At 38.0% G+C, this 18145-nt stretch overlaps 1 protein-coding gene across 2 annotated transcripts in view; it reads left to right on the top strand.

Moving 5' to 3' along the window:
* The window catches only part of FGD4 (FYVE, RhoGEF and PH domain containing 4), a 211958-nt gene extending 200337 nt beyond the window's left edge, over window positions 1-11621 (top strand). For both annotated transcript variants that reach the window (XM_028144138.2, XM_054719173.1), the window contains 6 exons: window positions 1900-1930; window positions 2422-2514; window positions 2820-2945; window positions 5833-5973; window positions 8317-8457; window positions 10137-11621. In XM_028144138.2, the coding sequence (XP_027999939.2) occupies window positions 1900-1930; window positions 2422-2514; window positions 2820-2945; window positions 5833-5973; window positions 8317-8457; window positions 10137-10379 (775 nt within the window). In that variant the 3' untranslated portion in view covers window positions 10380-11621. The remainder of the gene's footprint in view (window positions 1-1899; window positions 1931-2421; window positions 2515-2819; window positions 2946-5832; window positions 5974-8316; window positions 8458-10136) is intronic.
* The last annotated feature ends 6524 nt before the right edge of the window (window positions 11622-18145 follow it).

The raw sequence follows: 18145 nt of genomic DNA, 5'->3' as shown, positions 1-18145 counted from the left end.
GTGTTAGTGGGATTACATGGAACCTCAAATTGGGTATGTATTTAGAGATATGCTTCTGAAGCCACTTGAGGGGGAAAAAACAGAGCTCTGCTTTTCTTGCTAAATGAGTCAGCCTGAAGACTGACCTCTTATACTCTGCATGCCCTTGCATGTTCAGAAAGAGTATAAAGTATTCTTAGTTTCTGTAGTTTTTACTTAATGGTTTTTGGTTGCTGAAAGGATATAAAAACATAGTGGTAAGTAAACTTAAACAAAGGATTGAAGACTTGTCAAGTTCCTTAGCATTTAAAAAGCTAAAAGCAGCTAGCATGCATGGATGCTGTCAGGGCAGTAGAGCTGATTCTGTGGGGACAGGGCACAACAATAGGGAGAATCTTTTTTGAGGGAAGAGATTGATATCACACCCCCATCACCACCACCACCCAGGATCCCCAGATGAACAATAAGCAGAATCTTTCATTTTATGGGTACAGATTCCAGCCGCATTCTTGGGATATTGTGGTACTTAAAAATAAATTTACTGGAAGGATGAACAGTGTCATAGGAGCAAACCTCCTGCCAGATACATACGTATGTGATCCTTGTGGGACCAAGGCATGTGACATTCAGGCAGAACTCAAACTTAGCCCTAGCCTACCAAACACACGCAAACAGAGCCCACTCTTTGGAGATCTTAGTCCAGAGTCTCCTAACAGGGATTTCTCTAAGGTAGTTATATGACAACAACCAGCTCTATAAGCTACCTGCAAGAGAGAATGGAATAAAGAAAATTTGCCTCAACAGGAAAACCAGGGAATTTGATTTCTGTCAAGGGAATTTTTTCCCAGTAAAAAAATTATTAAATATTGGGGTCCATTAATCTGTGCAACTTCCTTCCTACAGGCATTTAAACTATTTGTTTTGCTTTATCTATAATCGGTTAGGTATGTATTGTCTGAAGCCTTCTAGCAAAATAAAATTAAATTGCTCATCAAAGGGAATCTATATATATTAAAAGGCTAAGCAACCATCCAACCAGTAGCTATGATGTGCAATGACCACCAGGGGGCAGATGCTCAACACAGGAGCTGCCGAGCTGCAGTGACTTGGCAGCGGTGGTTCTCGGGTGACACACCCTGGAACCAGAGAGGAGGGAGCCTGATTCCAGGATGTGTCACCCGAGAACTGCCCTCTCGCAATCCGGGACCCCTCAGGGGATGTCCGAGAGCTGGTTTAGGCCTGATCCCTGCAGGCCAGGCCGAGGGACCCCACCTGCTGGAGGGACCTCACTCACTCTGTAGATGCCATTTGAGCCTTGGTGCTGCCCCAGTTGCCACCAGCTGGGGAGGGACCTCTGGAGGTTGGCTCCAGGGCGTGTCTGGCCTGTCTCACCCAGTCCCACCCCGCTGGCCACCTTCTAATTAATTTCCTTTCAATGTGTACAAATCCATGCACCGGGGCACTAGTGTTAAATAGTTCCCTAAAACCTTCCAAAGATATTTGAGATTCTCAAAGCTAATTATAATCTTTCTTTAAGATGGGCTGTGGCCCATAGCCTTTAAAGGCCCCATCTACTTTTATAAAGGTGAATTGAAGGCTATTTGTGTATCCAGTGCCTAATATCTATACCAGTAACTAGATGATGGTTGTTAAACTCAATGGCAGGGCATTCTATTGTAAAAGCTAAACTTATCTCTCCCTGTCAAAAATTATCTGTACCAAAGTAAGTGGATGCTCTAAAACTCTGTTCAAGAATTTATTTGTTCAATTGCCAGAGAGTCTGTTTAATTTTAATTGTAACTCTTTCTTGGACATCCCTGAGTTTTCCAGAAAGTTGGAAGAACATTAAAACATAGTTTTATTCACCAGGTGTAACTCATTAACGGTATCTGCATTCAGCTTAATTTTGTTTTGTTTTAGTTCTGAACAAGACAAAGAAGAATGGATCAAGGTAAACCTTATTTCTATTTTTAGTTTTTGTTTCGGCAATCTCTCAGATACTGTTGTATTGTGCACATGTAGTCATCGGATCAAGGTCATTTAAAAAAATTTTTTTTAATTTGTACCCGATGAGTGAGGATATTTTTTCCATTGATTCCTAGAGAGAGTGGAAAGGAGTTGGGGAGGGAAGAGTGAAAGAGAGAGGAGAGAGAGACAGAAACGTCAATATGACAGAGACACCTGGGTTGGTTGTCGACCACATTCGCCCCTAGTCAGGGGCCAGGATCGGACCTGCAACCCAGATATGTGCTCTTGACTGGGAAGAGAACCTGTGACTCTCTGGTGTGTAGGCTAATGTTCTAACCACCAAGCCTTGCAGGCCAGGGCAAGGTCATTTAATTTTTAAAGTGATTCCCATTATAGATATTTGCTTAATAAAGTATTTTAATAAATTTACATGTGATACTTTAATGTGTGCTTTGAATTTTATTTATATTTTAGGCCCTTCAAGAGACTATCGATGCTTTCCATCAGAGGTATGAAACCTTCAGAAATGCGATTGCAAAGGATAATGACATTCAGTCAGAGGTTTCCGTAAGTTGCGTTAAATTCTTAACTTTAGGCTCTTTGCAATTACAAAAGATCTATCTGGTCATTTTGTTATCTAGCCTTTTTTCTTCACAATGCCCAAACTGGCTATTAGACAGAATCTCATTCCTTCTTAGATGAATGTAATAGTGAGTGCCTTTTTTATGCTGCTTAAAATTCTTTGAACCTTTTACTTCTTTACTGGAACATGGTATGAGCAGTGTTGTTAAAGTGCTTGGAAAGAAGGCAGGCAGGCAGGAAGGAAACAACAGTTTTTTTCTGTTAAAATTGAATCTCTCTTCCCTTTTTAGACTGCTGAGCTAGGGAAAAGAGCCCCGAGATGGATCCGAGACAATGAAGTAACGATGTGTATGAAATGCAAAGAGCCTTTTAATGCACTGACAAGGAGAAGGCATCATTGTCGAGCATGTGGACATGTAAGTGAGATTTCTTGGTCATTAAGATGGCCAGTAACTCTATAAGTATTGTAAAATCATCAACTTAGAAAAGACGCCAAACTCATTCAGTAGAGCACTTCATAGATACACTTACTTTAGTGACAGGTATGCACAAAGCACAATGCTGGGTCCTGGAGAAAAAAAATGGTAACCAAAATGATACCCAGCTTCATGTAGCTTACATTCTAATGGAGAAAAATAGACCAAAGTCGGGTAAATGGACAAATAAGCATTTCAAATGACTATAGATGCAATAAGGAGGCATTCAAGAAGTTTAAAAGGGAGAATGATGGCAAGGAAGGAGGATTTGGAACCACTTTTAGTTAGAAAAATGAAGATCTATCTGAGGGGTTGATATGTAAACTGATGCCTAAAAGGTGAGGAAGAGCTAACCACAGAAGGGAGTTGGGACGTGCGTTCAGTCAGAGTCTGTATCTCATAAGCGCCAAGGCAGGCCAGAGCTTGGTCTTTTCTTGAGACTGACAAAGGCCGTGTGCTGGAGTGTGATGAGTAAGGGGAAGTGTGGCAGAGAAACAGTAGAGAAATGGTAACCAAAGGAGTTGATGGCTTTGAGAGACTAGATAGAACTTGTTAGCATAAGTGGAAGTTTGGGCTTTTGTTTGGGGAGAGGGAAACTTCCCTCCATGGCAACGGAAAGGGAAAAAAACACACAAAACAGATGGCTGTAAATGTGGGGGGTTTTAATTTGCTGGTGGGAAATGAGGGAATTTAGATCTGGTGCTATGTATCTTTTCATCGAGGTAGGAGAAAATGTCATCGCTGGAAGTGAAGGGGGAAGGAAGAAAGGTGGAGGCGGTTTGAGAAAGGACGGAGGGTGACATAGCCATCTCTGGGCAGGGAAGATGAGCCTGTCAGAGAAACAAAGGTGGACTGCTGGGTGCCCATTACAGGTGTATGGTTATAAATGTGAAAAGGACAGAGTAGTCCATTTAATGGCAGTGATCTTTCTCTGACAAAATTCAGCAACTCAAGTCAGAGAAGGCACATAACAGAGTTGTTTCATATGGAAAGAGGGACGAGGAACAAAACATGAAATGAAGCTGGAGAGAGGTAGCAGCAGGTTTTGAAGGGCCTTATAAACCTTGTTAAAGATTACATACTTTCTTCTAAAAAGCAACGAATAAACAGAAGGGTAGGCATTGCAGTGTAATATATTATTAGTGTGCTTAAGTGCAACTATTCTTATTAATAGCTCTTTTAGATCACCCTCACACTATAGATTTACTCTTCCTCTTTTTCTAAGTTTTGACTCAGCAATTCCATTTTGTAGTCAAATTAAAGTGATAGCAAACATTCCCCTTCTTCCCCCCCCCAGGGTAAGACTTTTAAAAATCTTATTAGTTTGCTTGAAATGATTTTAGGTATTGATATATTTGGTTCAGTGAACAAACAAAAAATGTGTTTGAATGTGGATCATCAAAATACTATGATATGATTTAAAAATAAGATATCAGTTAATAGAAGATACAGACAAGTCTAATTCTAAATCCTAGAGTAATTTTATTATAATTATATCATGAATTTTACATGCTGTGAACTTAAACCAAAAGTTTTACAAATACTTACATTTCTTAGAGTTTGTTCACTATGACTTGGGGGAAAAATATGCTTCTAGAAGCAGGAAGATAAATTTTTAAGTGGAAGGTTTTTTTTTTTTATTAACAATTATCCTATAGTAATTAAGGAAAATACCATTCACTAAGAAATCATATGTATTTTCATTATAGTTATTCATTCCTTGGCATTCAATAAATGTTTATTGTGTGTTGGTGAGCAAAATATACAAGAACAATCCCATAGAGCTTGCAGTCTAGTTGGGGTAATAAACATTAAATAAATAATCAAGTATATGAGTATAACTTGTAAGTCAGTACATGAAAAACAAACAGTACAGGGAACTTGACTGGCACAGTGCTAAGTGACATGCTCTGTTATGGAAGTTGGAGGAATCTTCCTTAAAGAAGTGAAGTTTGAGTCAACATCTGGAGGATGAGTGAGTTAACTCATGCAGCAGAGATGAGGCGGGAGGGCCGTAGAAGCCAGTGTCATTAGAGATACTGGGAGTCATAAGAGCAGATAATGGAGGACTTTGTAGGCCATAGTGAAGAGTGTGTTCATTATCCAACAGCAAAGGAAAGAATGAAGTATTTTTAAGAGAGCATCTGGTGCTATTTGGAAAATAGCTGGGAGGGATGTAAGAGCAGATGCCTGGAGGCCAGTAAGAATGCTACAAGGAGCAATCACGAGGCTATAATAGTCCAAACGCGGATACTGATAGCTTGGACTTGGGTGATTACAGGGAAGATGTAGAAAAATGGATAGATTGAAAACTTTCTAGGAGGTAAGATTGGCAGGACTTTGTCATAGAATGACTCTTTGGGGTGAGCCGTGGAGAGGTATCAGGGATGTCCCTAGGTTTATGATTTGCCATGACTGGTTGAATGACTGTGCTATCTTCTACAGGGAGCAAGAGGAGAGGAGGACAGGTTGGGAAGGGTGGGGAGGGGGAAGGAGAGTGCTGAGGACAAGGAAGTTCATGAGCACATTTTGGCGGGATATCCAAGAAACATCCAGAGGTATGAACAGTAAGGGTCTGAATTGAGCCTCTGAAGATCTCCTACCTTTAGGGTCAGAAAGAAAAGGTGAACAAGCACAGCCCATCACAAACAGCACTATAATATTGTGATGATAATCCTAATGTTCACGGGGATGTTCTTAGCATAATAAAAATTTGCCTTTTATATATAGCTCTTTCTCATTTATTATCATTGTAAATGTTTATGGCTTAAATCTTACTATTTTTAAAATATGATTATTGACTCCTTGTTATCTTTTATAATTTAAGGTGGTTTGTTGGAAGTGTTCTGATTACAAAGCTCAACTGGAGTATGATGGTGGTAAATTGAGCAAAGTTTGTAAAGACTGTTACCAAATAATAAGTGGATTCGCAGACAGTGAAGAAAAGAAAAAAAAAGGGATTTTAGAGGTATGAAATAGTAAATGTTGGATGTCTTTTAGATTTTTATATGAGGTACATAGAATTGTATTTTAACCCTGAAGAAGACAAGTTAACACATTTTGTTATTTCTCTTAGTATTTAACAATTTTTGAGAACGATAAGCAAGTCATACTTTTGTTCTGTGTTGCTGAATTTTGGGATCATACAGAAAGAACAGGGTCAGTGTTCTGCATTTGAAAGTACACAAAGGTCATTTTGGATAACTGGAAAAGGATCATGAACTTTAAGATCCATTTAAGATTAAAGTGTAGGTCTGCAAACTTAAAATATAACTCTGAGTTCCAGGGTGTATAGATGTCGCTTGAATGGCAGGCCAAAATGGTTTTTTTTTCAGGCAGGTCGGGTGGAAAGAATTGCTTCATTGGCTCCTAAGGACACAGGCTTAGTGCTTAACAACAGCAACTGATGCGACTGAATTAATGTGATCCCTTGTTTTAAGGGGTGAGTTTCAGGCTGTATCTATGAAGTAAAAACCTCTAGGGAGTCTTCTAGAAAAAAGTTGGGGAGAATCACTTACTTAACCATGTTAACACATGTGCACACACACGTACATGCAATATTTGAAACTCATTTTGTGCCAACTAGTGTTATATGAGCTAGACCAAAGATCTCAACAAACTTTTTCTGTAAAGGGCCAGAGAATAACTATTTTAGTTTTTGCAGGCCACGAGGCAAAACTGAGACGACTACTTCTCTAACAAGAGGGAAAACAAATTTTCACAAATTGACATTGACAAAATTTAAAATACAATAATTTAGTATAATTTTTTTTTTCTAATATGGTAGTAAGAATGGAATTCTTTAGAGGGGGAAGGGAAGGTAATATTTCCCTTAATTGGAGTCCAAAGTTAGTGTTCCCTACTATCAAATTTGTTTTAAATGTGTATCTGAAAGCACTTTCTTAGCTCCCAGATGGAGGGCTGGTAGGCCATAGTTTGCCAGCCATTGCTTCTTCAACTGTCTCTGATGAAGGGCCAGTTTTATTTCCAAACCTCATGATAGCTCAGTAATTTTGTAAAACACACAATTATGTGCTTGAGTATCATCACAAAGTCAAACTTCTAAGGAAGTTTTTCAGGATTTACTCTTACTTTCTGTGCTTATCTCGAACCAGTAACTAAACATTTGTCAAACCAGCACTCTTGAATTGACGACACTGAGGAGCAATACCCTAAGGCCGTGATCGGCAAAACTCGGCTTGCGAGCCACATGCGGCTCTTTGGCTCCTTGAGTGTGGCTCTTCCACAAAATACCACGGCCTGGGCGAGTCTATTTTGAAGAAGTGACGTTAGAAGAAGTTTAAGTTTAAAAAATTTGGCTCTCAAAAGAAATTTCAGTCGTTGTACTGTTGATATTTGGCTCTGTTGACTAATGAGTTTGCCGACCACTGCCCTAAGGATTTGATGCTTTCTATAATGTGTGTAATAACCATCATTTAGTCAAATGGTTTTGTTCCCTTTTTAGGCAGTGACTTATGTATTTGGAGGCAAAGCAGAAAACTAAATGGCTCTACAAACAGTTAATGCAATTTTTTTTATTCATTTATTTTTAAGATTTTTTAATTGATTTATTCAAGAAAGGAAAGAAGATAAAGAGAGAGAAACATCAATTGGCTGCCTCCTGCATGCCTCCCACCAGGGATCAAGCCCTCAACCCAGGCATGTGCCCTGACCAGGAATCAAACCATCAACCTTTCAGTATATGGGATGATACCCAACCAAATGAGCCATACCGGCCAGGGCTTTCGTGAAGTTTTTAAAACTTGAACTATCTCAGATTCCAAGACAAAGTTTGCTGGCCAGTATTTGCCTTTTTGTTATTGATTCTTACATAAGTGAAGTTGGTATGCGTGTGGTTAAAGTTTAGGCTCTGGATCCAGTCTCAAATCCCAGCATCCCAATTCCTAAATGTATGATCTTGGGAAAACCATTTCATCTCTGAACCTCATAGATAATGAAAGTTGCAACTTCTTGGTGTTGGTGTGAAGATTAAATGAAATAATACATTTTTTAGTGAGCTAAGAAAAGTGTCTGCATAGTAAGCAATTAATGTTTACTATAACTTCATTTAAATTTAAGGTCTGGTTATACAGATAGTTAAAACTGACTTAGATATTTTCCCATGCTAATAATAGATCTAGATGAATATTTAAATAATAATTGCAGATGAACTCTTTGGATGATCCCAGAAGACATTTGATATAAACACACTGTAGTTAATGAATGTTGCCATAAATTTAATTACTTCTCTATCTGGTCCGTTTTGTGTTCATTCTCATTCACTCTCACTCTTTCCATTATATTTTTCTAGATTGAATCAGCAGAAGTATCTGGAAACAGTGTGGTGTGCAGCTTTCTTCAGTATATGGAGAAGTCAAAACCTTGGCAGAAAGCTTGGTGTGTGATCCCCAAACAAGACCCTCTTGTGCTGTACATGTACGGTGCCCCTCAGGTACCTAAACTACACCTGACTGAAGGGACGGAGGTCATGCGGACGGGGCGGGTGGGCGTGGGGGAGGCAGGTAGACAGTGAACTCACCCCTCTATGGAACAAGAGAGTTCAGTTTCATGATAATTGGAAAAAATGATAACAAATTCAAGTTTACTTTAACTGGTGGATTCCTTTTATAGCCAATAATTTCTCCACCCCGTGGATTCTTTCTCCCCTTCTCTCATTCCTATTCTATGGGCTTGAAAAAAAAGGTGAGTTGAATTAGGAAAGGACATTGGGAGAAGGGGGTGAAGTAGAGGGAGAAGCAGGAAGGAGGGGAAGGAGCCTTTTTAATGATAGGAAGTAATAGGAAGGCTTTCCCTCCACCCCCCTTGAATGCAGGAATACCAGAAAGAGAAAGAAATTGAGAGAAAAAAAAATTTTAAATCAAGCTTAGATTAATATTATCTAGTAACAGTTGTTTGAGAACTGTCTGTGCATGGATCTGAGATAAATCTGTGGGAACAAGAGACATGCAGATTTAGCTTCTAACCAGAGCAGCCCAGGTACTATGGAGTATATAATGCTTAAAAAAACAGGGCATGGCCCTGACCGGTTTGGCTCAGTGGATAGAGCATCGGCCTGCGGACTGAAGGGTCCCAGGTTCGATTCTGGTCAAGGGCATGTACCTTGGTTGCGGGCACATCCCCAGGAGGGGGTCTGCAGGAGGCAGCTGATCCATGTCTCATTGATGTTTCTAATTCTGTATCCCTCTCCCTTCCTCTCTATAAAAAAATCAATAAAAATATATTTAAAAAAAACAAACAAACAAACAAAACAGGGCATGTATACCAATTGTGCGTTCACCTGGAAATACATAAACTTTTCAACGTACCTATTGTATTTTAGCCTATATCTACATTAAAGACTAGTAAAACTTTTTTTTTAGAAATAGACTTAAAATGCCAAGGTATATGTTCTATTCTATTTTGTGGTTTTTCCTATAACCTTTTCCTGCCCATAAACAAATTGATTCATTAATGAATGAAACACCAAGTAAAACTGTCGTTTGGTAATGAATCATTAACATTTGCTGGTTTTATACAATAAGATAACTATTCTTTTCTTCCCTCTTTCATGGACCGAAGAGCTGGGGAGGCTCTCACACAGAGGAGGTATTGGGTCAGTGAATCCTAGCTGAGTTAGGTGTCAGCTCTCATTCATTAATTCATGCAGTCAGTATTACCAGTGACCTCATGTACAGGCGCTGTGCTATTCCTGGTTCACCAACTCTGTCCATGGAGACTTCACAGTGCAAATCTGTATGGAATAGTCATAGGAAAAGAGGTTTGTGTGTGTGTGTGTGTGTTTTAAAATATATTTTTATTGATTTCAGAGGGAGAGAGAGAGAGAGAGAGGAGAGAGAGAAACATCAATGATGAGAGAATCATCGACCAGCTGCCTCCTGACACCCCCCACTGGGGACCAAGCCCACAACCCAGGCATGGGCCCCTGACCGGAATCGAACCCAGGACCCCTCAGTCCGTAAGCCAACACTCTATCCACACTAAGCCAAACCAGCCAGGGTAGAAAAGAGGTTTTAGTAGCGACTTGTATAGCATGCTAACACATCATGAAGGGGCTTGTTTAGCATGCTAACACATCTCACATCCTATGTATTATTATTTTTTTTCCTTTAGGATGTCAGAGCCCAGGCCACCATTCCACTCCTGGGCTATATTGTGGATGATATGCCAAGGAGTGCAGACCTGCCACACAGTTTCAAACTGACCCAGTCCAAGTCTGTGCACAGCTTTGCTGCAGACAGTGAGGAACTGAAACAGAAGTGGCTGAAAATCATCTTTCTAGCTGTCACAGGTGAGACACCTGATGGTCCTAACAACCATTCAGCTACCTTGGACGATAACCCTGAACCTAAATAAAAATCAGAATGCTGAACTCCAAGACCAACCACAGTGTGGGGGTCTCAAGATTCACCGCTCAAGACATTCCCAGTTCTCCTTACTCATCTCTTAGCACTTTATGTTGAAAAGTATAGACTCATAAATGTATCTGGTTAGGGGACTATTTTCCTATGTTTGTGTACTCTGGTGAAATTAATGTGCAGAGCCATTCTACCGGTAAAAGTTGGAAATAATGTGAAAAATTGAGCATTTTTTAATGAGCTATTTCTTGAATATGTTCTTTTGTCTTGGAGAAAATGGTATCAATTGATTATGTCACTATCGGGTTAAAATAGGCCACTTTCACTTAAGAAATATTTTAATGTCTTCTCTTTCACATGTAGGACTTGTAACAGTTTGAAAGATATACCTCCATGTTGCCAAAATAGATCCATGGTTAGAAAAATTACAAGGACAGTTTAGGCTGTTGTGTTAACTTATTTAATTTAGTGTATAAAGCTCAAGCTGCATAAGTAACGTATGTCCTTTTAAAACAGAAAAAGGACAGATTGTTGGTGTTCAAACTTTTGACTTAAGAAAAGATATTTGTTTTTGTAGAAATATTCCTAAAAAATAAAATATCTTACGTATATAGCAATTATGTATATATAGTATTAAGTATAAATATATCTATATACTATACATGCCTTTCTCTTCAGCTTTAGGTTCATATTTGTCTCTAATTTATTTTTAAAATATAAAGCATGTTTTATCTTGGAATTGGATGTGTTCTAAACTTAATGTTTTTGGTGATATATGTTTAACTGATTGACAGCTAAAGGTATTGATATTTTTATAATAAGAAAAAGCAGTAATTTATGTGGCATGGAATATATTAGTGACTTCCAACCGTATTTTTAAAGTACTATTTTTTTTTTTGTTCTGTGCCTATTTAAAACAGTGCCTCTCTTTGAAGGTGCTAATAATTTCTATTTAAATATAAGGTGAGGGTTTAATTAATGCTTCAGTCTTGCTTACTCAGATAAAGTGTATTTTGGTCACCAGAATGGTCAAAATCATACAGGTTGTTTTTCATTTTATGATCCTCTAATTTGTATAGCAGTTAATATCAGCATGTACAAAAATCTTCACAAAAACCTGGATTGTGCAAAATACCTGACCTTAAGCAGAACTGGGACATCAGGAAACTGCATTTCCTGGACTGTTTTTCTTCTCTAAGACTGTTAAGCATGGTTAAGTGAGGACTATATAATTAACTAGAGGTCCAATGCATGGATTCGTGCACCGGTGGGGTCCCTTGGCCTGGCCTGTGGGGATCGGGCTGAAATGGCTCTCTGACATCCCCTGAGGGGTCCCAGATTGCGAGACCGCGCAGGCCAGGCCGAGGGACCCCACTGGTGCACGACAGGGGCTGGGGAGGGATCACGGGAGGGCTCCAGGCCGTGTCCAGCCCATCTCACCCAGTCCCGATCGGCCAGACCCCAGCAGGAAGCTAATCTACCAGTTGGAGTGTCTGCCCCTGGTGGTCAGTGCATATCATAGCAACCAGTCGAACAGTTGGAGGGACAATTAGCATATTAGGCTTTTATATATATAGATACTTAAGATAACTGTGTGGGCCTGTTCCTTTGTCAGATATAGTACAAAATTCACATGTGGTAACCTATGTTTGAGAGGGCTGGATAGATATTAAAGGAAGTTTATGTTCAATTCTTTAAACCTCCTCAGTAAAGAATGAGGGCGGGGGGCACAGTATTGAAAAGCAATGTTTTAATGGTAGGTTTTGGGGAGGTACAAGATAATTGAAGAGAGTCTGAGCATTCCTTTCTCATTTATCCTTCTGGGGAATCATAACAGACAAAATATAATTCTTTGTGACGAAGGCTGCTCTTCATTATATTGTAATTATGATTAAAATCTCACATTAAGTTGGCTATTTAACTCAGTCCTTTTCTCTAATTAGATCTGGTTTTTTGTTTTTCATTTTTTTGTTATTTTTTACCCTGTTACGCCTCAAATGTTATCACATTTAATGCATCGTCTAGAGATCCACAAGAATGACCTCACTATCCTCTGCCTTTGGGGATTACACCTTTTTAAAAATATATATATTTTTTATTGATTTTAGAGAAGAAGTGAGAGGGAGAGAGATAGAAACATTAATAATGAGAGAGAATCATTGAACGGTTGCCTCCTGCACACACACACACACACACACACACACACACACACACACACCCCGCCCCAACTAGGGATCGAGCCCCTGTCTGCAGGCTGATGCTCTATCCACCAAGCCAAACCAGCTAGTGCTAGGGATTACACCTTAAATGTAGAATAAATTTGCTCAGAATTGGAGATTTTCACTCATCTATTTAGGCCCTCTTAAGAAAATTTGAAACATTTATTTATCTGCGTAGGAGCAGATAAACTAATTATGGCTGACATGATTGGGTTGCCTTCTTCCATAAAAGGAATACCAACCATGATCCTTTATATTAAACCAAATACTCGGAGCCAAAAAAAAAAAAAGAAAAAGATAAAAGGTAACTTGTTCCTATTAAATCAGGGGCAGGCTTAAAAATATTTTACATTGCTTCTCTTTTCTAGTTGCTGTGTGTGTGTGTGTGTGTGTGTGTGTGTGTGTGTGTGTGTGTGTGTGTACACAACATGTGTATTCATGGGTTGTTATTGAGAAGGTTAAACTATAGCTGTAAATGATGCTTTTGGTTTTCTTAATCTCAAGAAGAGAGAAGCAATAAAAATATAGAATGATTACCAGGGGAAGGTGACTTTTGTAAATGTGATAGAACAATGGAAATGTAAGGGCCAGATTATTTTTAAAAACTGTTTTGAACAGCAAGAAGACTACACTTTCCTTTTCAGTGAGTTCTTCTGGAGTGGAAGTCGTCGACAAATTTGGGCTCAATAACTATCTGTGTTATTTAATTTAGATTATTGAAAGAGACTATTCATGAAGACCATATTATCATGCTCTTAATATTATCTTTAATTTGATAAAAGAGCAATATTATTATAAGAAGAGAACTTTTAATTATCCAGTTACCAATTTCACTCCCACCCCTTGTTCTTTAGCCAAGCACAAAGAGAAGCAATGAAGCAGCCTTACCTGTTTTTTGTTAAATAATCACTAATGCTTTTATTTGGAGAAAGGCAAAGGAATACGCTTAGTCAGCCACTTAGTAAGCACTCAACTAAACCAAAAAACCTCAAAGTATGATTGGTTACAAGAATAACTTATGTCTTTTGCTTTCTGAGACACCTGAGCAGTCAGGACGGATTGAACCTAAGAAGGTAAATGGTTGCTTTCCTATTAAAGCCAGCATCCCATCGTATCGGTCTGACGATTTGTTTTCTCTAAGTTGGTGCTTTCCAACTCATCTTTTCTTCAAACTTAAAAATATTTCTTTGCTAAAAACTGATGTTCATTATAAAACATTCCAATTTTTTAAAATTAAATTTTGCTTTATTGAAAGTCTACCATTTTGGATATTAAGTATGAAATGTAGTGCAGACTGATCTCCAGGTTTTAAGTGGGACTCAACAATGAAACTGCCACCAGCCACTTTTGTAATAATGGCATCTACAATGCTGTCATGTATGCAAGCAATAAAACTCTTCAGGGTATGTTTTTATACTGAAATCTTAACATGAATGCCCTTAGCCACATTCTAGAAGAGAATTCACTTCTAGAGATGATCATGTAACTCATTGCTTGGTATAGGGAAGAGAAAGTGTGTGTGCTTGGGGGTTGGGGCGGGTGGGCATTATTCTTTGGATTCAAATAACTATCAAAACCATTTTACTTTTGCAATGGGTATGGATAGTGAAACAAAGCACATCTGCACTACTTTATCAAGCAACATTTCATTTTTCATGAAGTTTAATAACATACACGTTGGTGTACTTATCTTCACTGGGTGACCTACCCCCATTTTTTTTTAAATACACCGTTTTTAAAAAATTGCCAAACTGTTTCTAAGAACTAGTTTTTTAAATGTGCCCTGTCCCCATCTATAGACAAACATTGGATTTTTTTTTTTGAAGAATACTTCCTATAGTCCTAAGTATATTATAAAAAAAAAACAACTACAAACTTCATAGTACTTCAGGATTATTAAGGATTCATTAATGCATTCTAAAAACCTTAAATCAAACATACTTCTTCGAGTTTACAGTTGCGCTTTACTTCTTTTTGTCTACTCTGTGGAACAGGGTGTTTTAATTCCTTTAAATTTTAGATCTCAATTCTGGTTCTATTCAAAGCCTTACGTTCTTATTCTGAGTATATTGTCTGTGGTAACTCTGATAATGATCTTTCTGGGCTGGATCCATCCCAAGGAAAAGGCACCAACAGGAGCAAATAAACTTCTAGGGAACAAAGGTCTTCTTCTTATTTTCTTGTTTTTGTTTTTGTCGTTACCCTTGCTATAATACAGAAGATTAATTAAAATTTCCTACATCATGTGATGTTCGTGTGAGTGGGTCTAAGCACATGGTATTTATAAGCTAAAATTAATTAAAAAGACAAGAATGTCTTCATGTTTTCATTGTTAAAGTTTTGTATTCTTCAAGAATGTATTAATATAAAAACTGTGGCTAAACCAGTTCTGATTCTCAGGACTGGATTGATATCCGTAGTGGACCATGTTATTTCCTTATTCTCATCCAGTTTTAATTGAATCAAATTACTTTTATTTTCATATTACTCTCTACTGTAGATTCTCCAGATTTGGAAAATATATAAAAACCACTAGATCTACTTTTAAAACTCTTTCTGTGAATTTCTGAGTATATGTATATATGTAAAAATATGGTTGATTTCCAATTCTGTTTTTTCATAGGAACGAAATTTTTATAGAAACTGTCCTTTTCAGTTTAAATATTTTAACATAAATTACTCCCATGAATTTTTAGTATAGTTCATTCTTATGTGTGCCCGTAACCATGTCATGAGATGAAAACTTGGCTTTCTTTACTGATACAGTAGAGAGGAATGAAATTAGGAACGGAAGCAAGCAGGAATGAGCAGAGATGTGGGCAGAAAGAGGCTGCTGGTCTCCAGATCAGAGCAATGTGTGTTAAGATCAGAGAAAAATACTTGCACTGCAGAAGGGATATAAACTATAAAATATAAATTTACCTAATTGCATATTGATGGGATTTATTGCACCCCAGCCTTTCACCTTGACCTCCATGTCATTACTTCCTTTTTCCTTTAGGCTATAAAAGAAATAATTCTATTCTATTGGGCCATTTTCAGCACTGTTTACTGAAGTAGAAAAAATTATCCCTCTAAAGTCCATCCAAGTAGAAAAAAATATCCCTCTAAAGTCCATCCTGGACTTTTACTTTCTGGACTGAACATTTGGCAGAATATAGTGTCTTTTCTGTGTTTTGAGATGAAATAGCACATGCCTCTACAAGATCATTTTTAACTTGTTGGGGTTACTGAGTTACATAATGGTTATCCCTTCTAAAATTCATTGTAGATTGAATTAGTGAGATTAGATAGATTTAGTGATAAATTAACTCAAGATATCTCATTGTAGCATATTTTAATAAGTGAATACCAAATACATAGAGTGATATATGTGTAGTTTTGGGGGAGAAGCATAATAATCTGTAGGGACCATTATGATAACTGAATTGCATTATATATTACACATTTATATGGATGTTGGAATGTATCACTTGGGGGGAGGTAAGGGGGTCTCCATTAGCAATCATGTCTGTATATAAAACTGTCTTCTGTTTTTATTTTACCAAACTAGCATTTCATTTTGTGAGTGACAGTTGACTGATATTTTTGAATAAGTGTGACCTGGGTTTTGAATTGTTGACTGATCAGTTTGAAAAGGTATGTTATCAGAATTTTAGAGTTAACTCAAATGTGAAAAAGCATACATAAAGGTAATTTTTCTTTTCTAGCTATATGAATGTAAAATACTTGCAGATAGTGTATATATTGTGTAACATATGTATATTTGGTCTTAAAGGCGGGGAATCAGAAACATTGTAAAATTAAGCACTTTAATTCCTCTTAAATATTAAACATTTGTATCTTGTAAATAAATACATCCTTAAATGAAATCTAAAGACTTAGATGTTATTTCACCTAATATTATATATGTTCAGTTCACAAATTTTGGTTGGTTCCTCTCCCTCCCACCACTGTCAGATATGCAGCCAGGGGAGTCTGTTAAAACACAAATCAGGTCATGTTGCTTCTCTACCCCAGTCCCTTAGGCTCCTCATTTCACTCAGAATAAAAGCCAACATCCTATGAGTGGCTTCACTAGACCCTATATATTTCCCCCACCTCTACCCTGTACCATATGGCTCCTTGCTTTTCTTTAACCAAGCCCACTATACTTCAGCCTTTGAACACACACTATTGTCCATTCCCTCTTCTTACAACACTCCTTCCCCAGATAGCTGGGTGATTGACACCTTTGCCAATTTAAAGTCTTTGCTCAAATCTCACCACCACAATCTCACTTGACCATGCCTGGTATCTTAGATCCCAACACACTCCCATTCATCCTTAATCTTATTTTTTTTCCCACAGCACTCATAATCTTGTAACAAATTAAATAATTACCTATTTTCATGTTTGTTTTTATTGTTTGTCTACACTTACTAAAACATAAGCTCCCTAAAGGTAAGGATTTTTATCTGTTTTGATCACTGATGTCCCCAGTTCTCAGCATAGTGCCTGGCACATGGTAGGCACTCAATAAACTGACTATAAAAACTAGGTTCTATAAAAGGAAAAAACATGAATAGAACCTTTCTTCCAAAACATGTTATGGGTACAGACTTTTGGAATAGTAGTTGAGAGTAAAAGAAAGCAACATTTTATATAGCTAAATTGTTTTAATAAACAAAGCCAGATTCCTAATTAAGGGTTTAAAAACATAGTCAAGGATTTCCTCAAAATATAATGGTGAAAACCTTAGTCAACCTTTGCATGATGGATTCTTGCTTTCATAAAAACCAATCTCAACCCACTATCACCAGCATCACCACCACACCTGGACTGTAAGGAAATCAGAGGCAGCTGGTCCCTGTTCCAGAAAAAGCCAGAGGCGCTGAAACACACGTCCTGAGGAAGTGGGTCAGAGTGGACCTGACCTGGGGGGTAGAGAATGGCACTTAGTCTGCAGTTTACTCTCTTCTAGAGGAAGTGATTCATGCATTGTTTGGGTCCTGCCTTTAAGTAAAAACAGAGCCAGGTTGTTTTGTCTCAGAAAAGGAAATGCTCTGAGGTTAGGATGGCACCGCATAGTCCCTTTATGGTATTTTCACAAGATACAATATTTTTAGATGATCACTTAAATATATCGTTATCATACACTGAACACAGCTCTGAGTCGCTGATTCTGGGAACTAACTGAAGTCCCAGTCTGTGCGCAAAACTTCACGATGCTACTTCCTGGGGCTTTGAGTTGATTTCAGGGCTTGTGTTCATCTTCTACCAAAGAGTGCAGGTGAGTCTCCGACAAGGACTTAACGATTGTGAAAGCTGATTAGTAACACGAATTTTTAAACATGCTTAAAGTCATGTTTTAAATGTACAGGTTTCCTTTTTAAATCCAGAAATACAAGGAAGTCCTAAATCAGGGAGCTTTTGTCAAGTTCAGGGTCGAGAACTGAATTCTAATCCTGTCTCTTCTAGTACCTGGCGCTGTGATCTGGGCACATCATTTTACCTCGCTGAGCCCTGATTTCCTTACTTGTACAATACTATTGTTGGACTAAAA

The sequence above is a fragment of the Eptesicus fuscus genome, chromosome 7 (assembly GCF_027574615.1).
Source record: "Eptesicus fuscus isolate TK198812 chromosome 7, DD_ASM_mEF_20220401, whole genome shotgun sequence".
Taxonomy (NCBI): domain Eukaryota; kingdom Metazoa; phylum Chordata; class Mammalia; order Chiroptera; family Vespertilionidae; genus Eptesicus; species Eptesicus fuscus.
This window is presented reverse-complemented; position numbering and strand designations above follow the sequence as displayed.